At 35.9% G+C, this 24,995-nt stretch overlaps 1 protein-coding gene across 1 annotated transcript; it reads right to left on the reverse strand.

Annotated features, from left to right (window-relative positions):
* Positions 1-912: 912 nt before the first annotated feature.
* LOC135451270 (keratin, type I cytoskeletal 9-like) lies at positions 913-24,743 on the reverse strand. Its single transcript, XM_064720317.1, has 40 exons — positions 24,551-24,743; positions 23,861-23,902; positions 23,614-23,655; positions 22,696-22,734; positions 22,128-22,169; positions 19,759-19,800; positions 19,618-19,656; positions 19,179-19,220; positions 19,041-19,079; positions 18,661-18,702; positions 18,520-18,558; positions 18,087-18,128; positions 17,946-17,987; positions 17,776-17,820; positions 17,266-17,307; positions 16,558-16,596; positions 15,512-15,550; positions 14,798-14,836; positions 14,511-14,549; positions 14,194-14,232; positions 13,893-13,931; positions 13,127-13,156; positions 11,679-11,720; positions 11,245-11,283; positions 10,444-10,482; positions 10,147-10,185; positions 9,743-9,781; positions 9,341-9,379; positions 8,732-8,770; positions 8,196-8,234; positions 7,808-7,843; positions 7,049-7,078; positions 6,042-6,077; positions 5,539-5,574; positions 4,499-4,537; positions 4,042-4,080; positions 2,822-2,860; positions 2,251-2,289; positions 1,981-2,010; positions 913-1,613 (listed from the first exon to the last, which is right to left on the reverse strand). The coding sequence occupies exons 3-40, from the start codon at positions 23,617-23,619 to the stop codon at positions 1,515-1,517; spliced, it is 1,503 nt and encodes a 500-aa protein (XP_064576387.1). The 5' UTR covers positions 23,620-23,655; positions 23,861-23,902; positions 24,551-24,743; the 3' UTR covers positions 913-1,514.
* Between the last annotated feature and the right edge of the window lie 252 nt (positions 24,744-24,995).

A 24,995-nucleotide genomic window follows, 5' to 3' on the forward strand; every position in this document is an offset into this window, starting at 1 on the left:
GCAGCGGCCGGGCGGGCGCGGGGCCGGGGCCCGGCCGTGTGAGGGCAGCGGAGCGGGGCACGGGCGGCTCCCGGAGCCCGCGGTCCCCAGAGGGCAGCGGCACGGGCCGGGATCCGCCCCAACCGTGAGCGGGACGCTTCGGCAGCCACTGACACCAGCGTTTTGTATGAAACCCATCACAAATTTATTAGAGAATGGTAGGGCTGGTTCGAATTATGGTACGGGCCTCTCAAACAGAACATTACTGTGTTGTCCAAGAAACAAATTGTCCACCGAATTTTCAAGATTGTAAACAGGCATAACTTTGTGCTTCAATTGCAGGTTGATTTACCGATGGCTGGCAAAGGGTAGTGCTGCACATCCAACAGGGTGAAATCCTGGCCCCGCCGAAGCTGGTAGGAGAACTCGGATCGAAACCTCTCCCACCAATTACAACTGTAAACCGTGACAGAAAAGCACACTACTAACAATGGTCATTTTAATAGCAGGCACATGTTCAATAGATAACACATTCATTAGAAGTATGCTTTAGGTGAATGCGCTTCGTTAACACCAAACAGAAGGTGGCTCTGAGAGCTCCAGAAGAGTTTGCTGCAGGGTGAGGAACTGAATTCGAAAAAAGGGCCCTGGTGTTTCAGCAAGCACACTGATGGACCTGCTTGTAGATGCACTCACGAAATTAACTTTTCAGATACACAAGGTACCACAGGTTAAACTAAATACTTGAGAAAGGGAGCCAAGATGGTATTAGGTTTATGAATTTAATTATTTCTCTACTCCTTCAAGGAAAAAGGCTTTATTTTTCAGCAGATTTTAGTTCGTCAGCCTGATCTGGAGTACATATGCCTCATACGCTTCTTTACAGAACTCTAGGTATTTGCAGTTGGTTTGAATGGAGTTCATGATGTCTTTGATCTGTTTCATTTTTCTAATGAATAAACTTTATTAACCCAAAAAAATTCAGTCCTGTGAAGTTTTTTTGTTTTTTTTTTGCTTTGGAATTTACATTTGATTACAAAATACTAAAACCAATACTCTGATACTACTTCAGTATCTTTTCTTCTGTCCCATGGAGAACTGCTTAAGAAGTATACATTAGCCTTACCTGATGCCATGATTACCAGGCACAGTGCTCAGTTTGCATATACAACAATTTATTTCACCTTGTCCACTTTGGCTAATAACCAAATATTTCCCTAAGTATTCATTTGTTACACCAATCATTTCATGTAGGTGTTCATTGCATTCCCTATTGGAAATAAAAACATATCTTATAGGTAGGGTACCATATGCTCTCTTAAAATGATGCCTAAAACACTGACACAACTAATGAGAACTACTAATGACTAAAACCAGAGGTAAACTAATGAGGGACATGACATACCAGCTAGACATGCAACATAACAGCCAAGTAGCATCTGCCAATTTGACTTAATGGCATTTTTTTATACATTAAGTAATTAATAATACAGATTATAATCAGTGTTTAGGATGTCAAGTAACACCACAGAAGTTCATATAGACCATTTTGATACAGCAGCAGAGAGAGCAAAGGCACTCAAAACACTGAATAACATCAGGAGTTGGGGAGTTGAGTGTTTCCCAGCAGAGCTCTATTAAAAAAAAAAAAGAGAGAAATTTGATAAACTCATTCCTAAATAGTTCTCTTTATTGCTATTATAAAAGCATGGACATTTTTAGAAAAACCTTTTTCTATTAGCCCTGTCTATTACATAGACACTTCTGATGTCAAAAGATCATGTGCCACATTTCTATCAACACATATTTTTCAGTGATAGGGTCAAAAGCATAAAGCACCTATGTGGTCCCACTTTTCTTCATTTTTTAAGACTATTTAATTTATTATGTTGCACATATGTTCTCCAACATTTATTCAGATGTAGGAAATTTGACAGCTTTCAGTTTTCTGTGACATTTATAGGAAGAGACCAGTAGAAACTACAGAGGAAAAGTTCTTACCACTTGACTGCCGCCTGAGTAGGGTGATTGCTGAAAACAAACAAACAAATTTATAGGGATGTTCCCAGCCAATGGTTTCTAACACAGTTTTTTCCTGTGATCAACAAGATTTTAATAGCTTAACCCACAGGGTGGTTTTAAGTTGTTCTAGAGGAAGGTAAAACTAATATTAACAGAGAATGTTCTCTTCAGACCAAGTCATCCCAAAATTTCTCTACACACCACCCAGGCTCTTTGTTTACTGAGAAAAGAAAATGAAAGTATTCTTACCGGTTTCCCAGAGTAAGTGCTTCCTGAGCCAGAGCCACCCTGTGAAATAATTATGAACCATTTAATTTTGTCCTACAAGGCTGCAGTGGGCCGTGTCCAAAGAGCACACAGCAGTCTTGAAAATGCCCTGGACATAAGAGGGTCTGATAGTGATTTTGGTTTTACCATTTTCACTGCACTTTCCCCCCCTATTTGAATTGAATGGTCTCAAATAAGCACAGCTATGTCCTTTTTATTGCAGGAAGAGTTTCAGAGGAATGGGTCAAAGCAATGTGTCTAAACTACAGAGTTGCAAACTGAAACAATTACCCTGCTATATAAATGCATCATTCTTATCAGAATGACCCAACCATGTTCCTATGAGTAAAAAACTTTGCTGTGGGAGGAATAAATGCTGCCTCACCCTAAGGTTCAAGCTTGAGCAAAATATTCCAATTTTCATTGATAATTTTTCTCATATATTTACTATTGTAATATAATTTAAAATTTTACCCTCATTGTTACCTATCTTAAAACCCAATATCCCCATTTCTAATTTGGTTGCAGAATACTGAAAGAAGAATATCCTTACTGGCTTTCCTTGTTGACTGCCTCCTGAGGAAGAGGAACCCTGAAAAAAGATACCTGTTTTTGCCTCTAATTCTATTTGTGCTTAAATAGTCTTGCTATCTGTAATTAAAGACCAGAGAAGAATGAACACTGTTTTGTATCCAGTCATCCAAAAATCTCAGGCAAAACCTTATCTGAAATACATATATTTCACATTTTCTGTGATGTGTGTTCTTTCAAATGTTGTATTGGAAAATTTTATGCAAAATTCTCAAAAAAAAAGAACTGGTTTATAGTTGTGTTTAATATATGGAATAGAAAAAATAATAAGGTCCAATTAAACCATAATTCTCATGGTATCAGTCTATGGTTACATTTTGGGTAAAAAAAAGACAGCACCAACAAAAAAAAGTCAAATTATAGGAGGCCTTTACTATATAGCCCCTACTTAAACAAAACTCTAATAAGAAAGGTAATTGAAAATAAAAGTAGGTACAGAAAAATTAGATGTTCTGAAAGCATCTTATTCAGTTTTTTCATGAAGTGGCTCTGCTTATTTGAATGGCATTGCCAACAGGAAATTTTACAATCATTAGGTCTTTAAGAAATGCCATCAAATACATACTGAAAATGTCTCCCCTTTAGGATTCATGTATTAGAAAATGTAATATTTATGATCACTTTTTAATAACAAATACATCCTTTCTATAAGAGATAAGCTAAAACATTTGTATGAACTGCCATTGAATGGCAAGAGTGAGGTTCAAATTACACAGTAAAAAGAGTAGTCTGAAATGGTAGAAGTTGAAAATATGCATAGTTAAATGGCAACTATTATTTCCTTTGAAAAGAGAAAGTGTTTTCTTCAAAGCACAACAGAAATACTTAAGATAAATGCATACAAAATCAATGGAAAACTGAGCTCTGAGCACAAAGTGTATTATTATTATGAATTTAAACAGAAATAGCTGTTCAGAAGTTCCTTACACACACACACACACATAAATCCAGTGGTTTCCTTCTGTGATTACTAGTTCAGCTACACAGTAAAGTGCTGTCTCAAAACTGTGTGAAAATAAATATTGTGTTTGCATTTGTTGAGAGTATCCCAGATAAGTAAATCATGTGCCACTCTTTGCATATTAAAGTAATTCTCTGTCTAGTCTATAACTAACTTGATACCTTTTTTTTCAGCAGGTGTATAAGAAAAGAGAAAGGTAAATTTGAATGCTTTGAACTTACTGGTTTACCATGTTGTTTGCCTCCAGAAGGATATGAGCCCTGTAACAAGTACATCAAACTTGTATTAATTGAATGTAAAATCATCTATCGCTGTCTTGAGACAATTTCTGTAGTACTTAGGACAAGCTTATTTGGGTGTTCTTTGAACAAAAATCATAAATGGGATGCTTAAAATTGGCACTCTGTACTACATACCACAAGAATCAAGAAAGCAGTGTTATAAAATACAGCCTGGCAACTATAGTATGTTCAAGGAATATTTTACACAGAACAGTAACTCATTGTAACCAAATCTTTTATTCACCTTACTGAAACAACTTCAATCCATATTACCTCCACTGTTTAAACTTAATAAAATGGCCAAATTAAAGTATCAGTTAGCATCAAGTAACTGACCCAATCTATAAAGTGTGTTAGGAAAGAGTTTGAAGTGATGGGATGGAAAGAGAATACTCACCTGCCCACCATACTGGCTGCCTCGTGAGGGATAAGATCCCTATTAAAAAAAAAAGGTGAAGAAAATTAACAGCGGTTACTTTTTATTATTCTGTGCAAAGTGAAATATCACAGGACTTCTTACAGGAGATCTCAGTCATAATCTGGAAAGTATATTAATCTAAAAAGATACAATCTAATCTGATCTAATGCCTCGAAGTTCTTCAACAACTGAAAGTAAAAAATTGGGCAAACAGTCACAAAACACCTGCTGAGACTGTTCTGTTCCACAAATAAATGGATCAAAAGTGTCTTACATATGGCTCTATTGAAGAGAAAAAAAAATAGACTTTTATTTGTGATTTTCTATTATGTCAGGCATGTTTAGAGAGCACCATGTGTATTATTGTAGAAACATTGTTAATATTACCAATTAGGTAGTTTGAGGGGAAAAATTATTTGCAGTGTTAAGAATCCTCTCCATTCTACGTGAGATTATCTTTTTAATAGAGTGATACTGAACACCAATGCTTGCCATTGGAAAAAAAAACAATTAATTTTTTTTACCATGGTAGAGTGAGACATTGCAAACACAGTAATACTAATGAAAATAGGCTCCATCTTTTGAGTTGGTCATGCATTTAACTTGTCAGCTATTTGCACTAGTAACATTTCTGAATCAGTGGCAAACAGTCTGCATAAGGTACATGCTTAATGGGAAGAGTCTTGAAGTGATCTGAAGAGGAAAGTAGTGTTATTGTGTGCAACACACCTGAATTTATATTTTTTAAGCAGTATCTATTGGCTTATTCTGTACCAAATTTTCCAAGAGGCATTCTGAGGTAAAACAACTAAAATTATGATCTATGGAATTTCTTTGCATGGAAATTTGTTCGTGCTACTCTATTTTGAGTATACTCCAGCTACTGACAGTCCCTGTTTTCAAATATTTATTAGGAGTAAAATGACCCTAAAAACCTGGCAGTATATGTACTGCATATTTTTTCAGCTGATAAATTGCAAATAGAAGTAAGATCTTGAAAACAAAGAAAATTTGCTTGCCTGTCCACCATACTGATTACTTCCAGGATATGAACCCTATAAAAAGAATGCAATTTTTTTATAAACAATTTTTTTAATAGCAACAAATTTTTAAATGGCAAAAAAAGATCCTGGACCTAATATAATATAAACAATACTCATGACACTGATTAACTGGCAGAATTTTACACAGTTACTAATGCAATGGCAAATGACTAATTATGCACACATCATATTGTTGATTTATGCAGTGAGATGAACCCTATGAATGATTCTTCAGTAATTTTTTAAGGTAAGAAAGCTTCTATAACTACAAAGTAAAACCTTGGCTCTTGTATATAGAAGGATATAATTGAAATGTCAACTGTGATTGAATAAAAGCCCCTGCACTCTCTGGAATTATTTTACCTATCTCTGTGACTAAACTGAGCTCAATATTTAATGGCTGCTGGCACATGTGAAAACCGAGCCATGTTTATTCCTGAGGAACTAGTCTGTGTAAATGCTAGAGACAAACTGCCTACCTGTCCACCATGGTAGTTGGTTCCTGAGAAAGAGCCCTGCATTCAATAGAAACAGCAATGTTTACTCTGTGATAATTTCAGTGTCACACAGAGGAAATCCAAGAGAACAAACTGACCTATTGCAGTGATCAAGTCATTTACACTGCTTACTATTATTCTGATTCGTCTTGATTTATATGTCAAGGAATATATGTATATATATATATAACATGTATATAAGTGAGTATTATTATTATATAATTTCTATTTATATATATAAACTCTAATTTATATAAACTCTAATTTATATTAGAGTGTTTTCAACACTTTTGATTCTCAGAACTGGCATATATACCATGGGTTATATACTTGGGCATGTCATTTTGCTTCATTACATAGACCAATAAAGAGAAGTAGTGATCCAAGAAATTTTTGACTGCACTGAAAAAAACCCAGGTAACTGAGCCTCCTTCAGAAGTAAATTAACTTGATCTCAGCAGAATGGGGGGAGTGGGGATTAGGGGATGTTTTTTATATTTTTGGGTTTTTTTGGCTTTTTTTCCAGGAATTTACAAAGAAATAGGAAATATACGAGTTAGACAGAAAAATGGAAATAGCTTTAATTTTCTCAAATGTGTTTCTCTACCCCATTCTGAAAGCATTTGAAGCCAAGATTTTAATCTAAGTTTCACTAGTTCAATCATATTGTTAATAACTATCATAAGAGCAAAGTCCAAAAGCCAACAGGTACACTATGAGATATTTGTGAAACAGATTCTTAGAAAAGTCCCAGGCCTCTCTTACAAACTGAGTAGCTCATTTTGAATACAATGCTGTGGTTCCAAATCACTTATTATTTTTGCCTTTAGCAGGTTCAAAATTAATTTCTCATTTTAGCATAATGTGGAAAAAGATTTCATCATACATAGAACTTGACAGACAGAATTATTTCAATAAGTGTAGCTCCTTGGGAATTTTCCAGTATGAGTACATACTATGAATAATATATAAAGACAAAAAATACTTACTGAACCTCCACCGGGGCACACACACCCACCCTGTACAAAACACAACCAAACTTACTTTCCTGGGTCTATGATTGGAATAGGCCTCTGAATTAGTAAATCAAACTCATATTCTGCTACTCTAAGAAAATGGATTATGAAACACTACTCATCAACTTATCAAGCTCCATTTAAAAAGGAAGGTTTTTTATATCTTCCCTGCCCTTTTAGGCTAGCTGTGCACTTACTAATCGAATTTTAAAATAGAATCTTCTAACTTCTCATTTAAAATTTACAGTAAAAACCTACTCACAAAAGGATAAGTAAAACATTCTGAATAGTAATACTGCTTATGTTTTATTTTTCCTTGAGGATACCAGAGCAATTAGAATTTCCCCAGGGAAGTGATCACAGCACCAGGCCTGTCAGAATTCAAGAAGTGTTTGGACAATGCTCTCAGGGACATGGTGTCATTCTTGGGGTGTCCTGCATAGGGCCAGGAGTTGGACTGGCTGATCCTGATGGATCCTTCCAATTCTGTATACTCTGTGATCTTACAGATACATGCAGTGCTCTTTGGATGACTTTCAGTGGAGGCCTATTAGGTAACTTCTACACTGGTAAAACTCAGAGGTGGCCAGGAGTCCACTATTCATTGTCTCACTTTCCACACGCAATCTGGATTAAATGTGTGACTGGAAACAGTTTTTGTGAAGACAAATTACACAAAGCAATTTGGGAGTATATGACACTAGCAGAACCATACAGAGAAAGAAAACATACCTGTCCACCAGACTGCCTGACCCCTGAAGAAAAGCCCTGGAAGAAATGAGTAACTTAATTACTTGTGTGTTACTGAGTAACATTCTCACTTCTCTGTGGTTCTCAGAATTTCAAATTGCTTCCATTTAAACATAACACAAAAAATTATCTTAAACCATGATATGTTGAAGAAACATTTCCATGCTGTGACATTTCCCGTGTCACAGGCCCCTGTGTCATTTGGTCTTAATGTGATCTGATATTCCAAACTCATATTTAGCAAATCCACCTACAGTCTGGCTTAAAGCTATTCTATCTCAGAATGTTCCTTTTCTGCAAAAAATACCAGTCTGTTTTCCTGATGAGCTGTGTACCCAAACTGCAAGTACCATGAAAGTAGAGGTTTTACCTGTCCACTATACTGGCTGCTTCCTGAAGAAGCTATACCCTAAAGAAATGAAAAAGCATTTGTACTTGTTGCACATTCTTTAGCTCATGACCTGTCACAGAAAATGACATTTTTGTCTTCCTTGGATTTAAGTGCAACAGAGACATGAACATGTACTTTGTAACCATACTGAAATCCACTGAGAGCCTTTACAGTGGCTGCTGTTTAAACAGAACAATGAAGTTTGAATCAAAGTCAGCTTCAGGCAGGTGTTGGTAGTGCTGCTGCCCTGGACTGTGTGCTCACAGTAGCCTTCCATACCTTGCTTATGTGGCCTGACACAGCAGAGTCAGGTATTCAGCTATTCTGCCTAAACACTGTTTTGCTGTAAGACACTCCTTTAAAAAATATTCTGATTTTCACAAAAAAAAAAAAAAAAAAAAAAAAAAAGAAAAAAAAGAAAAAGAAAAGGAAAAGAAAAAGAAAAGAAAAAGGAAAAGAAAAAGAAAAGGCAAACAATGGAGAAAACAGCCCATAAACAGAAAAATAATTCTCACCTGTCCTCCATAAGGTCTGCCACCTGAGAAAGATGGACCCTGTAGCAAAGGTGCCAATTATTTCTCAAATCAAAAAGCTTTTTTAAGAGCTTTTTAAAGAAGCACTATTTTTTTTCTCTGTTGCACAATGAAAAATGTCAGGAAGATAAACACTCAGCCTATTGCTTTGAGTGTCACTCCATATTAGAGGCTATACCTCCAGGCAGCACCAGGAACTCTATCTGTCATCTTTCATTTCACAGGGGCATGAGGAGTCTTAGTAAGTCCTCACCTTCTCCCCTCTTCCCATTTTTAACCATACTGCTTTTCAGATATCAACTCTGATACTGCATTTTTCTGAAGGAAATGAGGTAGAGGAGGGAGGAATCTGCTTCCTTACTGTTAGAGATAAGAAACCTTGACAGCAACAGGGCAGGTTGGAGGGTAGAACAAGGCCAGAACTGCATTTAAGATAACAGAGGCAGCAGATCCCCACAGGTTTTGTATTGCTTCAAAGCGTATATCTTTAGATACCTATCTTTTATCAGATAAACAGATTTTTTCAAAAAGTATTTTTTCAATCAATATAAAAGTACCAAGTTTTGGTGTAGAATGAGAAGAGATTCTCACCTGTCCTCCATACTGGCTGCCTCCTGAAGAAGGTGAACCCTGAACAAAAAAGAATTGAATAATCTCTATATCCATATCATTGAACTCCTTTAAACCACGCTCCATGTGAAGGAGTACTCAGTTTCCTTCCCTCCAGAACTGTCAGTGGACTGAACCACACTTGCCAAAATGGCTGAGGCTCATCTGCATTTACCATGGTGCATCAGAAATTCCATCTTAAAAACTCTGCTGTGGCTTGGGACCCCATACATTTATAACCATTATATACTTAGCAACAAATTAGACAAAAAATGGACGGAACCCCCCAAACCAAACCCCAATCTCCTTAAAATATTCTTGTACTCAGAAAACTGCCAAATCTCTTTGATAAAGTAGTAGATGCTACAAGGGAAGAATATTTACCTGTCCACCATATTGGCTGCCTCCTGGGGAACGTGAACCCTGAAAATAAACAAAAAATGGAAACTGAAACTTTTTACACCTGCTTCATAAATGCATAGAATCATTTCATGAGGCTTTAAAGATTATGGTTAGCTTCATAAAGTGCTGATTTATTTCAGAGAGACATGATATCTAGTCCTGCAAATTTCAAGAGTCAATTGAGTCAGCCAAGTATTTCACATTCTATTTTTTCTTAGTCTCAGATAATGATCTTCATCTGAACTTGTTTTGTTTAATTACAGTAGCATCAGAACACTACAGAGAAAGATTTACTGAAGAGATTTTGGATTAAATTAAAGCTAAGATAGAGTCAGTCAGGTGGACAGTAAATAAACTACAAAAATGGGGACTATTAAAATGCTTACTTGTCCACCATACTGGCTGCCTCCATAAGAAGATGACTCCTGGAAAAAAATTGATAATTAGTTATTTCTGAATATCTAATTCATGGAAAGAAGTGGCAAAGGCACCTATATTTTGTTAGAGTGTTTGTGTGTAATTATCCCAAAATAAACTCTGGTTTTTTGTCTTCCTTGAATTCACAATATTACCACAGAGTATAGACCACTGCCAATTTTCTTGATATATTAAAATGAGGTCCTTAATGTGAGTCAACTATTTATTTAAAAATATAATATAAAATATTAAAAGTAAGAACTTACATGTCCTCCATACTGGTTAGCTCCAGAGGAATATGAATCCTGTAAAGAATACCAGCTGAGTGAATTACCTGCAGTAGGATTTCCTTAAATAAAAACATGACTCTGCCAGGACAACAGGAGCAAGAGAGCAAGGTGAGAGGGAAGACAGGTGAGCAGGGCTTTCAGAATGCTTTAATAACTAGGATTTCAGCTGAGCAAGCTAATTTGGGAAAATACCTGAGATCCTTAGCAAGGGTAGAAGGCAAAGACGTAGTGCTTTGTTTGTGTGACAGGTTGGGAAGGTAAAAGTAAAATTCTTTCCTGTTCTTTCTCTGCTCACTTCTGGAGAATGAAGTTTTTTAATTTGGAAAGCTGAATGCTGGTCCAGAGCTAGCAGTAAAATATTACCTACCAACAGGACTCTGAAAACCAAACTAAGAAAATTTGCTGAAACCTCATACAACAAAAGGTCTCTTTAAAGAGGGGAGATTGGATTTTTTTTTCTTCATAATGGAATTAGATCAAATAGGAATTCAAAATGATGCAGTTTGATTCATTCTTTCCCCACACTTGTTTGGTTGTTTTTTGGTTTGTTTGGGTTTTTTTTCAAAGCTTCATTTTGCAAGTTTCACTAAGTCAGGGCACTCTTGGCTAAAAAATCCATTGTTATAATTTTTAGGACATATCTAACTCAATGATGAATTTCACTTGCTGGGCTTCTGTTCTTTTTACCCAGTTCCTATATAAAAATTGAATTTAACTGAATGAATTAACAATCATTTTCAGCAGTGGTAAATAATTCTTTTTGGAATGAATGCTTACCTGGCTGTTGTAGTGGCTGCCTCCAAAAGAAGATGTGCCCTGGGGAAAAAAGAGCAGTAAAATCACATAAATCCATATCCTTGGGGGATTTTTTTATATAATTCCAAGGAAGCCAATAGAATTGACTCCCAAAGTAAATATTTGCACTGTTATCTACCTGTGTTTGTAACAACATTTTTCATTGTAAGATTTCTCTTTGAGTGAAAACTATTTCAAATGGAAAGGGAAACTGGGAGCACTGCATGAAAGTTCTGTGTGCATTTTTTAGTTAAAATTAAAAAGAATGTCCTGTGTGTATTTTTAATTGTAACCGGAGTAAGTTATTTTCACAAGTGTATGACTCCTATTAGGCACTGTCTCTTTTTATCATCTCTAGCCATTATATTGATAAAGCAAACAGAGAACAAACTTAAAAGCTGATGAACATTTCTTACATTTGCAGAGGAATCACTTCTGACTAAAGTAGGGGATCCACCCTATAAAGGAAAACAAGAAAAGAAAAATTAGCCTTTGTCTTTGGTCATAAACTATAAATGAAACAAAACCTTAGAATGTCTGTTTCATGGCATTTCAAAGGAAGAATATCACAGCCTGAAATCAGTTACACTTATACTTCACTTACTTTATCAATTTGCCAATAGATAAAATAGCCCTTTTTTGGTCCAGAAGACCATAAATCATGAAGTATCATATTGTATCTACCTATAATTCATTGCCTAGGAAATAAGAGTATTTCCAAGGTGCAGAAATGTCCTTTACATGCTACATGTTGATTGTCCACATATTAATTGCTTTGAAAACAGGGATTACCTTATTTCATAGTCCTTAAGTAATTTAATATGGACACAAATGAGAAGTCGCTCCATTTTTTGTTTTGTTTATGTATTAAATTTTGTAAAGATTGATTTTTGATACAAATTTTTACTATTGGCCATTTTATAGACTGGATATTATTTTAGGTTTCATGATAGGTCTTTTGTCAATTAATTCTGCTATTTAATGCAATTTTTTTTGGCTTTTTGAGAAGAGATACACATCTTTGTAAATACTGTATAGCAACTGACATCACTGCTCAGAGATGCAGCTCACTGCCAGCTTTGGAGCTTCCTGGCTTTTATTAGAAATAATGTGGCCAGCAAGCAGCCCTAAGGAAGGGATTGTCCCCCTACACTGATTGGGCACTGATGAAGCTGCCACTTTGAATCCTTGCTCACTTTTGGGCCTCTCAAAGAAGGGCCTTGAGGTGTGGGATTGTGTCCAAAAATGGGAAAGGGGCTGGGGAAGGGTCTGGAGCACAAGCTTTGTGAGGAGCAGCTGAAGGTGCTGGGGTTGTTTAGCCTGGACAAAAGGAGGCTCGGGTGGGTCCTTATTGCTCTCTATGACTCCCTGAAAGGAGGTTGTAGCCAGGTGGGGGCTGGTCCCTTCTTTCAAGCTACAAGCAATAGAACCAGAGGAAATGGCCTCTGGCTGCCCCAGGGGAGGCTCACATTGGATTTTAGGAAACAATATCTTGGCAGAAAGGATTATCAAGTACTGGAGAGGTTGCTGGGGAAGCTGAGTCACCAGCCCCAGAGGTATTGAAAAGACCTGTACATGGGGCACCTAGAGACATGGCTAAGCGGTGACCTTGGCAGTGCTGCGTTACTGGTTGGACCTGAGGCATTCTCCAACCTAAATGATTCAATGATTCTGTAACACTGAAACTTGGCATGGTAAGAAATAACTCCTACCATATCAGAACCATCTAACTCACCAAAGGAACAATTAATGTAAATTTTGGAGTACATTAAAATAATTAAGTTGGAAATAAATAGGATCTCACCTATTTTTTCAGTTAAATAGTTTAGTAAAAGAAAATGTATAATGAACAAGTAGCACTTACAGAATTTGTCCCAGAACAATCACATCCACCCTGTAAAGAATGCAGAAAGTGTTTGAGATGTCAAGAGCACAGGAATGAAATGGGTCCTAGCTACAACTCAAATTACTTCTACCACCCCAGGCACGCAAACCATAAAGCCACATTTTAACTGCCCAGCTTCTAGCACTGAGTCTGTTTCATCCTATGCAACTGTTCCTGCACTTATTGCTCTGATGGGGCAACAAAATGCTCATTTTTTTATCTTCAAATTTTCTTACCTACAATTTTTACCATAAAAATAATATAATACTTTTTACCTTAAAGTAATACTCAGCAAAAGGATGAATACAAAATTCTGAGTAGTACCATAGAAAGCAATTTTTTTTTCTTAACAGGCCAGAGCGCCTGGAGTACATGCAGCAGTTTCATGTTACAGATGATACAGAAAACAGGTGATTTGTACTCAGATAAAACTAACTGAGAAGTGGCCAGGAGTTCACCATTCGGTGTCTCACTCTACACTTTCAATATGCATGAACTTTAGTACTAAAGCAGGTACAGAAGCTGGCATGCATGTGCCAAACAATTACTGCTGGATGCTCTGGCTTGCTGGATGTCCAAATAACAAAAAGCAAAAGAAAACTATGTGTTGCTGAGGCTTTGGGCAAGAAGGACAGTTCTGTTTTCCTGGTGAAGGAAAACAGTTCTTGTAAAGGAAAGATGAGAGAAATAAATTAGAGTCCCTGACACAAGCCTGGCTGAAGACTGTGGAGAAAGAAGTTCGTACCTGTCCACCAGACTGGCTGCCTCCTGAGGAGGATGAACCCTGAAAACATTACATTCTTGTTTAAAGATTTTTCTGTGACCCGTGCATTTAAATACAAAGTAATGTCTTTTACACTTTTAACTGTTTCAAAAGTTGATATTAGTTGAGAGCATAATTTTATCTATAGAAAGATCAATGAGGATAAAATAAACCACAGAGTAGTCTGGAAACTTAGGTATTGCTAATCTGGTAATATTTTCTTGAAATATGTACATTGGGGGAAAACCCCTCACAATAACAGTGAAGAAGAAAAATTTCCCACCTGCCCACCATACTGGCTGCTTCCAGATGAGTATGAGTCCTGAAAAAAATAAAAAATCACTTGCTTTATATTTAAAATATATGAAGTAATGCCAAATATTTATTACTTTCATTTTTCCTGATGTTAAAACATCAGTTAATACAGTAATTGTATTTTGATTACTCTACTTGCATTTGGAATTTTATATAGAGCTATGTAAGGAAGTATGAACAAGTCTTTTTCATTCACAGATTAAAAATTGCTGTAATACAATATGAGGCCTCAAACTTTTGTTTGATTAATACTTCAGGTCAGAAATACAAAGATTTAGTATTTACCTGTCCACTGGAGTAGCTGCCACTTTGAGAAGATGACCCCTGCAAAAAGAAGACCAAATTTATTTTTGTTTGAAATGACTTATGGAGAACAAGACTGTTCTACGCACACAATTTTTAATTTTTTTATTCAAACAGTTTTCAATTTGATTTCACAAGACATGATGCCAGATGTCATGAGAATTTCTAGGAAATTAATGGTTTGGTGTCATTTACTCATTGGGATAATTTTTAAATAGTACAGCCATTTTGAAAGAGAACTGCAAATAATAAATAAAATAGATGCTTACATGTCCACCTGACTGGCTGCCTCCTGGGGAATAAAAATCCTGGAAAAATGTATTTAAAATGAAATTACATCGAAAAACCAAACCCCAAAAACTGGAAAGATCAGAGTGGAAGAAAAACACTCCTCCTTTCTTCTCCACATGCCTTAATTTTCTGTCATGGATTATTCAAGAAAAATAAAAAAAATCTACGGTCTTTATATATAAAAGAGCCTTTCATGATTATTGATAATTGTTCTTTTGGTGGAAGATATCTTTAGGATACAACAGTTGAAAGAGTTAAATCTCCAACAAAATAATTTCTCAGTCTGTGTCATTAGAATAAATACATTATGTGCCATATAAAAATGATAGGAAAATGGAAGCCTTCAAAGTAAGTCATACAGCACAACAAGCAAAGGGTTGCATTTAGAATAAGTGCTGGAAAAATCGTGGTATTGAAGCTCTTTGCAGTCAAACAATTATTTAAAAAGTACAAGGACCTGAACAAGTAAATTGTGCTATCACATTTGTGATGTGAGCTTGAGATTCAGGAGCACACCTCAGCATCAGCTGGGATTTCTAGCAGTACTTAAACTCTTTAACCATATCCTCATTCCTGATGGGCTTGAGGGCTTCTGTCCCACACTGGAACTGCCTCAGGCTTTCCACAGGAGATGTAGTTTAGGTTTGGCACTGGGCTGGCACCTGGCACTACATAAAGGAGGGATCGCTTACCCGTTCACTCTGGCGGCCACCAGATGCTGAGGAGGAATCCTAAAAAAGACCAGAATCTGGTTACTGCCATGGAAAATATTACTGCTTCTTTCCAAGCAAGGGGGGGAAGCAAAGGGAGGTACTGCTTGTGGGAAGGTTGAAGATGTAGGCTGTAGGACAAGCAGTCTGCAAATTCTTTCTCAGCTCATTTCTGGAGAATGGCATTTCTTTCTTTTGAAAGCTGAATCCTGTTATAGTGAAATAAAGGAATGAGGTCACATCTCAATCTATTTTATGTCCTCCAGAATGTCGCAGGGGAAAACATCAGCATTTGCAAAGCTGTCTTGATTTTTCAAAGACCAAAATGTGGTACACATCTGTTGTTACACTTTAGTTTTTTTTCAGAGGGCTTCTTGGACCCTCTGTAGTATCATATTTTAGCTTTCTTGAATATCCATAAGAAGATTTGGTTCAGAAACTGCATTGAAACTATTGACACAGTATACTTGTGACTAAAGTGCACAGCTGAATTTGTAATTATTTGCAGAGAGCAATTTCCTACTAACCAGGACCCTGGAAAAGACTTAAAAATTGTGAAGTCTTATAACAGGCTTTAGCAGAGTTAATAGAATATATACTTTAGTCAGTAGAAAATGCATCTTTTAAAGAAAAGCAGGCAGTTGTCACCACACTACATGAAAACAGACCATTCCTATGCAATATGTAGTTGAAGGAACTTGAATCATGTGTCTGGCATTGGAAAAACAAACAAAATGTAGTGCTAATTTGGGATGGAAAGAGAAGTAGTCATATAAAAATATTGAATTTTGATAGAAATCGTGAAATAAAAAGAGCTTTCTTTGTAACTGCTACTTCTAACAGCAAATTAAAAAAATGTTTGATTGGTAGAAGTTGGAACTGTTGTAACTGCAATTTTAATTTGTGAAGTTCTTATCATGTATAGCACAATCACGTGACATCAGATAAGGTAAAGGTCTGTGTAAGCACCTAGATACTTTAGAAGGTAGTGAATGAAGATATTGATATTTTTGAGAAGAAATGCTTACACTATCTTCAGTTTCACTGGCTCCCATGGCAGGTGAATCCTGTAAAATAATGGAAAAACATTTATTTTCATGTAAGAAATTCTCTTACATGTTCTTAATTGTGGGGTATACAAAATAGAAGAATAAAACTAGCTAAGTGCTTAGAAACTCAAATTTTACCTAAACTAGGGAATGTGCAAGAAAAGAAAAAATATTTAACTTTACCTGAAAAGAGGCTTAAGCAGAAGAGGCTGGGAAAAAGCCCTCCTTGTAAACATGCATTTTTATAAGGGAGAAACTTTTCAATGAAGTTAAATTGCAAAATTATCATTCTTAATATTAAAAAATCCCGTTATTTAAACTTTCAACAGCTTCTGCATAAGTAAGGTATGTCAAGTAAATGCATGAATTATTTTCCTTTTGAATGAGCTAACATATGAGCAATAAAGTTGTTAAAGCACTGAATAGTCACAGGGCTAGTCACAGTGAAAAACAGCATGTATAGTGCATCATGTTCTCTTATGATTTTTTTATAATTTTTTGAATTTTGGAAACATTCTGAATTATGGAAACATTTTGAGTTGCTACAAAGGTAAAGAGAAAAAAAAAGTTAAAATGGCATTTTCATGGTCATGGTCACTTAAAAATAACTGAAGCATAGAACCCAGTACACATAAAAACCAACACAGCAAGTTTAAACTTTTGATGTAGGAGACAAATAACATTTACCTGGCCGTAAGCCTCAGAACCACTATATACAGAAGATCCACCCTGTTCAGAAAACATAAATAATTTTCATATTGCAAACAGGTGCTGCCTTTTTTTTTTTCCTCTCTCCTTGCTGTAGGGATCTTCTCGCAGATTAAAAAATATAATTATTTACTTGCTTATCAGAACTGTTAAGCAACTGAGTTATGTGCCTGTACAATACTAATGTTACATGTTTTTAAACCCAAATTCTAATTCCACTTTTAAACAGACCTCCATCTTGCAGGTAACTCAAAGCTAGCATTGTTGAAAAGAATAACCCATAAAGGTTGGAGGCACCCCAGCTTTTACTGCCCTATAAACTTTCAGGCTACTTAGGTAAAAGTACATACAATTCACTCATTCCTCAAATAAAAGATCACTTTCATTAGTATAGTGAGAGCTGAAATACAGATGTAGCTGTATATTTACTTCACCCAGGGTATTGGCCCTCAGCAACATTTACACAAAGTGGAAAAAAAGATTATTTACCTGACCATAGGATTCACTGCTGCCATCATAAGAAGAAGTCCCTCCCTGCAAAGAAAATTTTTAAAAGCTGATTACTTTGATTCTCCCAAGAAAGTACTTTCCATCTTTCGAGGACAGAACAGGCAGAAAATAAAAGTCTGTTATTTCTGCAAAGAAGAAAGAGCACCTACCTGTCCGTAAGATCCACCAGGTCCATAGTAGGAATGCCCTCCCTGCAGAGAAAACAGAAATTTACTGCTTTGTAGTTAAATGTTCTCTCAAAGAATACTTTTAGGCTGCTCCTGAGCAGGCACAGTGACCAGAATATTTACCTGGTTACCAGAGTAAGAACCATGGGAAGAACTTGGGCCACCCTGAAAGGAAAACACAGACCAGTTATTTTCTTGAAGATGACAGTTTAAATACCTGCACACCTGGTTCTCACTTTACCCTTTCTCTCAATTTTAAGCTAAGTTTTATGTGCCTAAGTAAAACTCAAGACCATTGTTTTTAAAGTGGAAGAAATTTTCAGGCAGTAAAACTTGCTGAAATTTGAATTCTGCAAAGAAACTGCGGAGACCATTCTATACTGTTCTGTCAAGCTTCACACCACCAGGATACATCAGGGTTGATTTAATTTTTCTGCTCTAAGGGATAACAGTCAGGTCTGAAATTTAATATGTCATAGCACCCACAGTACTGGGAGTGAAGGAACCGGGAGGATGGGAGTCTGCATTATCTTGGTGAGGGAGGAAGAGCTACTACCTGTCCATAGGATCCTCCAGGGTAGTAGTAAGGCCCTCCCTGTGCAGAAGACAGAATGGGTTACTGGTTTATATCTGGCTACTTCTTCAGGGAAGGTTTTAGGTGGAGTTTCTGAATAGGGCATTTTATCTGAATGTTTACCTGGTTACCAGAATATGTGCTGTATGAAGAACCTGGGGCTCCCTGAAATGAAAACACAGACTAGCTATTTGCTTGCAAACAGGATGGTGTAAATACCAATGGATCTAAATCTTAATCCAGGGTCGTACTCTTGAACAAGAAGGAACTTCTTATCACTAATTTTTTAGTTAGATGAAAGATCATTCCATGGAAGCTGGAAGCACAATTTAGTCTTTTTCTCTGACAGATTGCTTGTTGTAACATACAGACAGCTGATAGAATTATTAGGTGTTGTGATAGAGTCAACTCTTGGGTGTTATATTTCACAGCAGCCACTATATTGAAAATATAGGAATGAAGATAAAAGTCTGTAATCTTTATAAAGAAGAAAGAGCACCTACCTCTCCATAAGATCCACCAGAATAGTAGGAAGGCTCTCCCTGCAGAGAAAACAGAAATTTACTGCTTTGTAGTTAAATGTTCTCTCAAAGAATACTTTTAGGCTGCTCCTGAGCAGGCACAGTGACCAGAATATTTACCTGGTTACCAGAGTAAGAACCATGGGAAGAACTTGGGCCACCCTGAAAGGAAAACACAGACCAGTTATTTTCTTGAAGATGACAGTTTAAATACCTGCACACCTGGTTCTCACTTTACCCTTTCTCTCAATTTTAAGCTAAGTTTTATGTGCCTAAGTAAAACTCAAGACCATTGTTTTTAAAGTGGAAGAAATTTTCAGGGAGCAATTTTCTTGGCCTGGTGAAATTTGAATTCTGCAAAGAAACTGCGGAGACCATTCTATACTGTTCTGTCAAGCTTCACACCACCAGGATACATCAGGGTTGATTTAATTTTTCTGCTCTAAGGGATAACAGTCAGGTCTGAAATTTAATATGTCATAGCACCCACAATACTGGGAGTGAGGGTCCGGGAGGATGGGAGTCTGCATTATCTTGGTGAGGGAGGAAGAGCTACTACCTGTCCATAGGATCCTCCAGGGTAGTAGTAAGGCCCTCCCTGTGCAGAAGACAGAATGGGTTACTGGTTTATATCTGGCTACTTCTTCAGGGAAGGTTTTAGGTGGAGTTTCTGAATAGGGCATTTTATCTGAATGTTTACCTGGTTACCAGAATATGTGCTGTATGAAGAACCTGGGGCTCCCTGAAATGGAAACACAGACTAGCTATTTGCTTGCAAACAGACATTTACATGTGACTCTACTGTGAATTTCTATTCTTTCAAATAAAACTTTACAGCAACGACTAAAACAGAATGCTGGTTTGTACTTTTTTTATAGATAAGGACATCTGTAGCAGGTTCTGTAATTTCCTGTTCAGGTTAAAACATTTGAAAGTACTACTAACATTTAGTTTTCCTTTTCTAATCTCAGGATCCTATGTCATACCTTGCAGACTCCGTGTTTTTATAGATGATCATTACCTTGATGGCCTTTTTAAAAACTGCCAGAATACTGGACTTTCAAAGTGTAAAGAGTATTTAGGAGAGCATGTTTTTCAGCTCATCACTTAAAGGGGAAGACTATTTACCAGTTCCTGACATTCACTATAACTGCCATTTCCCCCTTCTATAAAAATAGGGGAAGCATTATTCTATGGTTAGACTGCTTCCTCTGAGACTATTTGTAGACTAAGATCTTGTTTTTAAATAAAGCTTGGAGAAAAAGCAAAATAATTGCAGTGAGAGGAATTTGGGGATCCACATACATTTTTCCTTTGAAACAAGATGGTTTAAACATGTGTAGCTCTGACTCTTAATTTATAATATTCTCCAGGTTTAAAGAGACTGTTTGGTAACTTGCAGCCTTTAAATCTAGAAGAAGGATTTTTGCAAGAATTTCTCAAGGAATCAGAATAAACTGAGTTGAAAGGGACCCAAGAGAATTTTGAGGTTAATCTGCTGGTCCTGCACAGGACCAGCCCCAAGAGTCACACCATGTGCCAGATGCTTCTTGAACTCTGTCAGGCTTGGTGCTGTGAGCACTGCCCTAGGAAGTAGATCACTCTCTCTTTTCTGTAAGATTTAGGAGTGGTAGTTTATGTGTACATATACATCTACCCAGAGCTTGCTTTTTAACTGTTATTAGAATGTAACCTGTCCTGGCCAATCTGTTTACGTGCTACTGTGAGCTGCCATGTGTAGAGGGCCCTGGACAGAAAATGAAGATAAGACCATGAAAGCAAAGATCAAATCTACTGCTACATAATTTATCATAAATTAATTTGATCAGCTGATACGATTGCAAATTGGAAAATAAGTCTCTTGTGCATCAAAGTTGACACAACTGCATTGAGAACTGGTTTTCTAATCTGTCCTATTTTGATGTCTTATTTTCTTCAGGTTGAAAATTTCCTTTAGTTGATAGCAACTAAATACACTCTCCTCAACCAAGCTGTGCTGGATTTCTGTTAAAAACTTTTTTTTTTTTGCAATAATTAAAGCATGCAAAGAAAAATGTTTATTAGAATGAAAAAATCTTGCATAAAGGTCTCCACCTTCCTTATAAATGGATTTTTGTACAGTCATGCAACAAATAAAAAGATTTTTTCCTCAATGAAGTTTCATTATTATTTATTTTAATGGACTAGTTTATATTTTAAAGCATGTAAACCACAATTACTGCTTAGCCTCAATTAGATGAAAGGGGTGGTATTGCATCTGACCAAAATTGCTGTTGCTGTATTTTAAGTTAATAAGTTCAGAAAGCAGTAATTTCTTTATGCAATTAGTTTGTTTAAATAGTGTGGGAGTTTTTTACAGAAAGAATAATTAACAAAATGCTTCTTGTTGAAATAGAAAACTCTATACCATTCAAATGAGTTTATGCAAATACAGCTTCAATAAAAGATTCAGGAATACATATCCTGATAGAAGACAAGTTACTTTAAAATCCAAGGTGACTTTAAAAGCCAGGAGCCTGGTAGAGCTAGTCTATAATGTCCACATAAACACATTCCTTGGCCTTTTTCCTGGACCAGAGGCATTGCTTAAGAGAAAAGTTTATCCAGTGCAGCTGACATTGAAATTTCAATTATTCTCTTTATAGGAAAGAACAGTTTAAATGTTAATTTAAGAGATTATATCTTGAAATACGTATCAAATTTTGATATTTTTATTCACAGCATTTTATTGCACCAGTGAGAAATACAAGGAAGCTAAGCTGGATACAACTAAGAACTGTGGTTACTGCAAAGTATATTGACTGGTTTTTGAACACAATGAATAATTGGCACATAATAGTTAAGTGACAGAGCATGTGGATCACCAAGAACAGTTACAGAAAATTAGTGGTCAAATGGTAATTATGAAGTTAAGTGGAACTTATTCTTTCATTTAATTGTATATGGTTCTACTCATATTAAGGAAATCACCATTAATATTTAGTGTTAACCAACTGGCCATATTTACAGGTGAGTGATTAAAAGCACTCCATTATGTAGAAGGAAGTATAAACTCAGAAATATAATTACCGGTCTATGACCACTGCTTCCATCAGGACAAATGCAACCACCCTACAAATTAAAAAAAAAACAACAAAAAAACAAAACAAAAAAAACCCCAATTATTGCTTTGTGAAAATTTAAAATAAAATCTTATTTCAGTTGCAAAAACTGTTTAGGGGAAGAAAGTCTGTGAGACTATAAAGAAGGTATGACTTCTGTACCTAGAACAAATGAGGGGACAGCACAGATGTGTACTGTTAACATTTGCTTTGGAAGTCAGGCTGATAATGCATCTCCCAGTGGGATGTCCCAATGACAGATGCCTCAGCAAGAGAGAAGTATAAGATATTGAGGAGAATCCCATTATGCTATCATCAGTAAAATACGTGTTATGTTGAAACAGTGCTAAAAAGTGATTTCAGAGAGCCATTTCTGATAAATTTAATATGAATAGGGCCACTTCATTTACAAATTAATGCATATCATCACCAATCTTCCATGTAAAACGACTTAAAGTCTGATTTCTGAATTTAATTAGTTTAATTAATAGGAATCTATCTGAAGAAGACCAGTTAAAAATAAGGAAAATCCTGACCTGATTACTTGATCCACTGGTTGCAATAAATGATCCGCCCTGTGAAAAAAACAATTATATTTTATTAAAGCATTCTATTAGAATCTAAAGTACAAAACTATGTAGTGAGAAACACTATTATAAACTCTATTACTTCCTGCACCAATTAACATAACCTGTTGGATTTTTGTAAAAATATAAATTAGAATGAAACCTAATTAAGCAACTTGATAAAATTCACAGGAAATGGGCATTAGGGAAACTAATTAAGAAAACTCTTACCTTCCAGAGCTCAGAGATTGTCTGCAATGCTGATTTAAACTCCAAACTCTCTGAGACAGAGGACTATGCTACTGTTAAATCTACATAATGCTGGTGTAGCAGGATTTCAAACCCCTAGGATGGGTAGCAATCCAAGATATTAAGAAAAACAGAACAAGGTGCCACTCTGGATCAGTTAAATTTCACATAATTCTCTAATATAAGCACTGCTACAGCATATATTCTGTATATCCTACAGAACATGAAAGTTGGACCTAATTTTGTAACAGAAGTACGCAATCCCTAAAATGTACCTTCTTACCAAATGCAAAATGAAACAATTATATGTATGACCATTGCAATGAAGAATGCAAGGATGTTTCTAAAATAAGAATCTGAAAATAAGTAGTTTGTTCTTTTCAGAGTAATTTTACAAAATGTTATGTAAAGAAACACCTGCAATTCTTACCTGGTTAGTGGGGTGAAGGAACAGAAGAAACTGTATTTTCTGAGTCTAATATCATTATTTACAACTGTACAAAATTACAACATTATAGGGAAATGCTGTCAAATCAAAATAGCATCCTTCAAAAAAAATTACTGGAACCTAACTTTCAAAATGATCTATAGTTTATCAGAAGTCCCCTTGATATTATGCAGTTGACAGTACATTATTACCTGCATGTCAGAGTGGCTGCCGTTTGAAGGAGAAGAGGCATTCTGTGAAGGAAAAAAAATACTCATATCTGTAAGGGTAATAAAATAAAAGACATAGTTCTATTTGGGAAGAAAGACCTAACCCTAAAGAGAATTAGTTGTTTTTTGTGGACATTAGATCTTTCTCTTTTTTTGTAGGTAATACACAAGGAGCTAGAAGCTTACTACTACCAGCAGTTGTTCAAAAAAAGGGACAGGAATGGTTTACCTGTACATCATAGGCTCTTCTGCTTAGAACATGTGATGTGTCCTGTAAAAGAATAATAACATTTACAATGAGGAGATGAAAATTCTGTGATCACTGATAGGTATTTTTTTCTTTCCATATTATTTATTTATTAGAGCACTAGACCCGTTACTGTGTGCATTGAGTAGGAATGCATTATTATAAAATAAAAGACTATTTGCTTACAATTTTTATAAGGCTCCTACTGAGTCTGGCTTGCAAATATACAGTACAGATATATCTGTATATCCTATTATGAGCATCATAAAATAGGAAATTTTACTGTTCCTTACTTATTATTCTATCTTTCTTCAGCTAAAATGTTAGCTGTCCTTTGTTTGTATGATACTCATTTAATTTTAACTTTAGCTAGGACCAAATCTGTATGTGCTTAATGAAGAACAGGAATTTGAGCTAGGCTATACTTCAAAGCATGATTTTTATGTCTTTTTCTTTTTTTTTTTTTTTCTCATATATATACTTTCTTTAAAGAGATTCATCCAAAGAACAAATACCCAAGTAATTTTATTTTCCTTTTCCCTCATGCAGGAAGATATTGACTACTATAAACATGATTAGGGAAAAATTAGGTATATTTAAGACAGGTTAGGTATAGTTAGGTCTAAAATCCTACAAGCAGGCAAAAAGTAAAAGAAGAAAAGTGTTACTTACTCGGGCAACAACAACTTTCTTCTTTGCACAACCAGAACGCTGCAAAGGAGCCACAAGACTGTTAGCACTTTATAGCTGTAGTTGTCTACACTAAATACTTTAACTAAAATCTGCTACTTGTTAGGGTGATATTTGGAAAAGGAAGATGTCCAGAGATTTTGTTTTATTAGCAGTAAGATTCTTTAAAAGCATATTCTTTGTCTGTTTTCAGTTTATCTCTTTCAACAGAAGTTCCTGCTTGGGGGAGTCTCCCTCATCCCTCAGCTGAACCACTCTAGTTTAGTACACAATTTGTATAAGGATCCTTTCTCTCTCTCTTGTTTTTTACTTTTTAGCATTCCCCATCCTTCTTTGTGAAAGGCTTTAGATGCCAACTCTTTTACAAAGCAGTCCAGCCATACAGACTGGATAGAGATAACCAAGGGAATACTAACATACTTCATGT

This window comes from Zonotrichia leucophrys, chromosome 8 (assembly GCF_028769735.1).
Source record: "Zonotrichia leucophrys gambelii isolate GWCS_2022_RI chromosome 8, RI_Zleu_2.0, whole genome shotgun sequence".
Lineage (NCBI taxonomy): Eukaryota > Metazoa > Chordata > Aves > Passeriformes > Passerellidae > Zonotrichia > Zonotrichia leucophrys.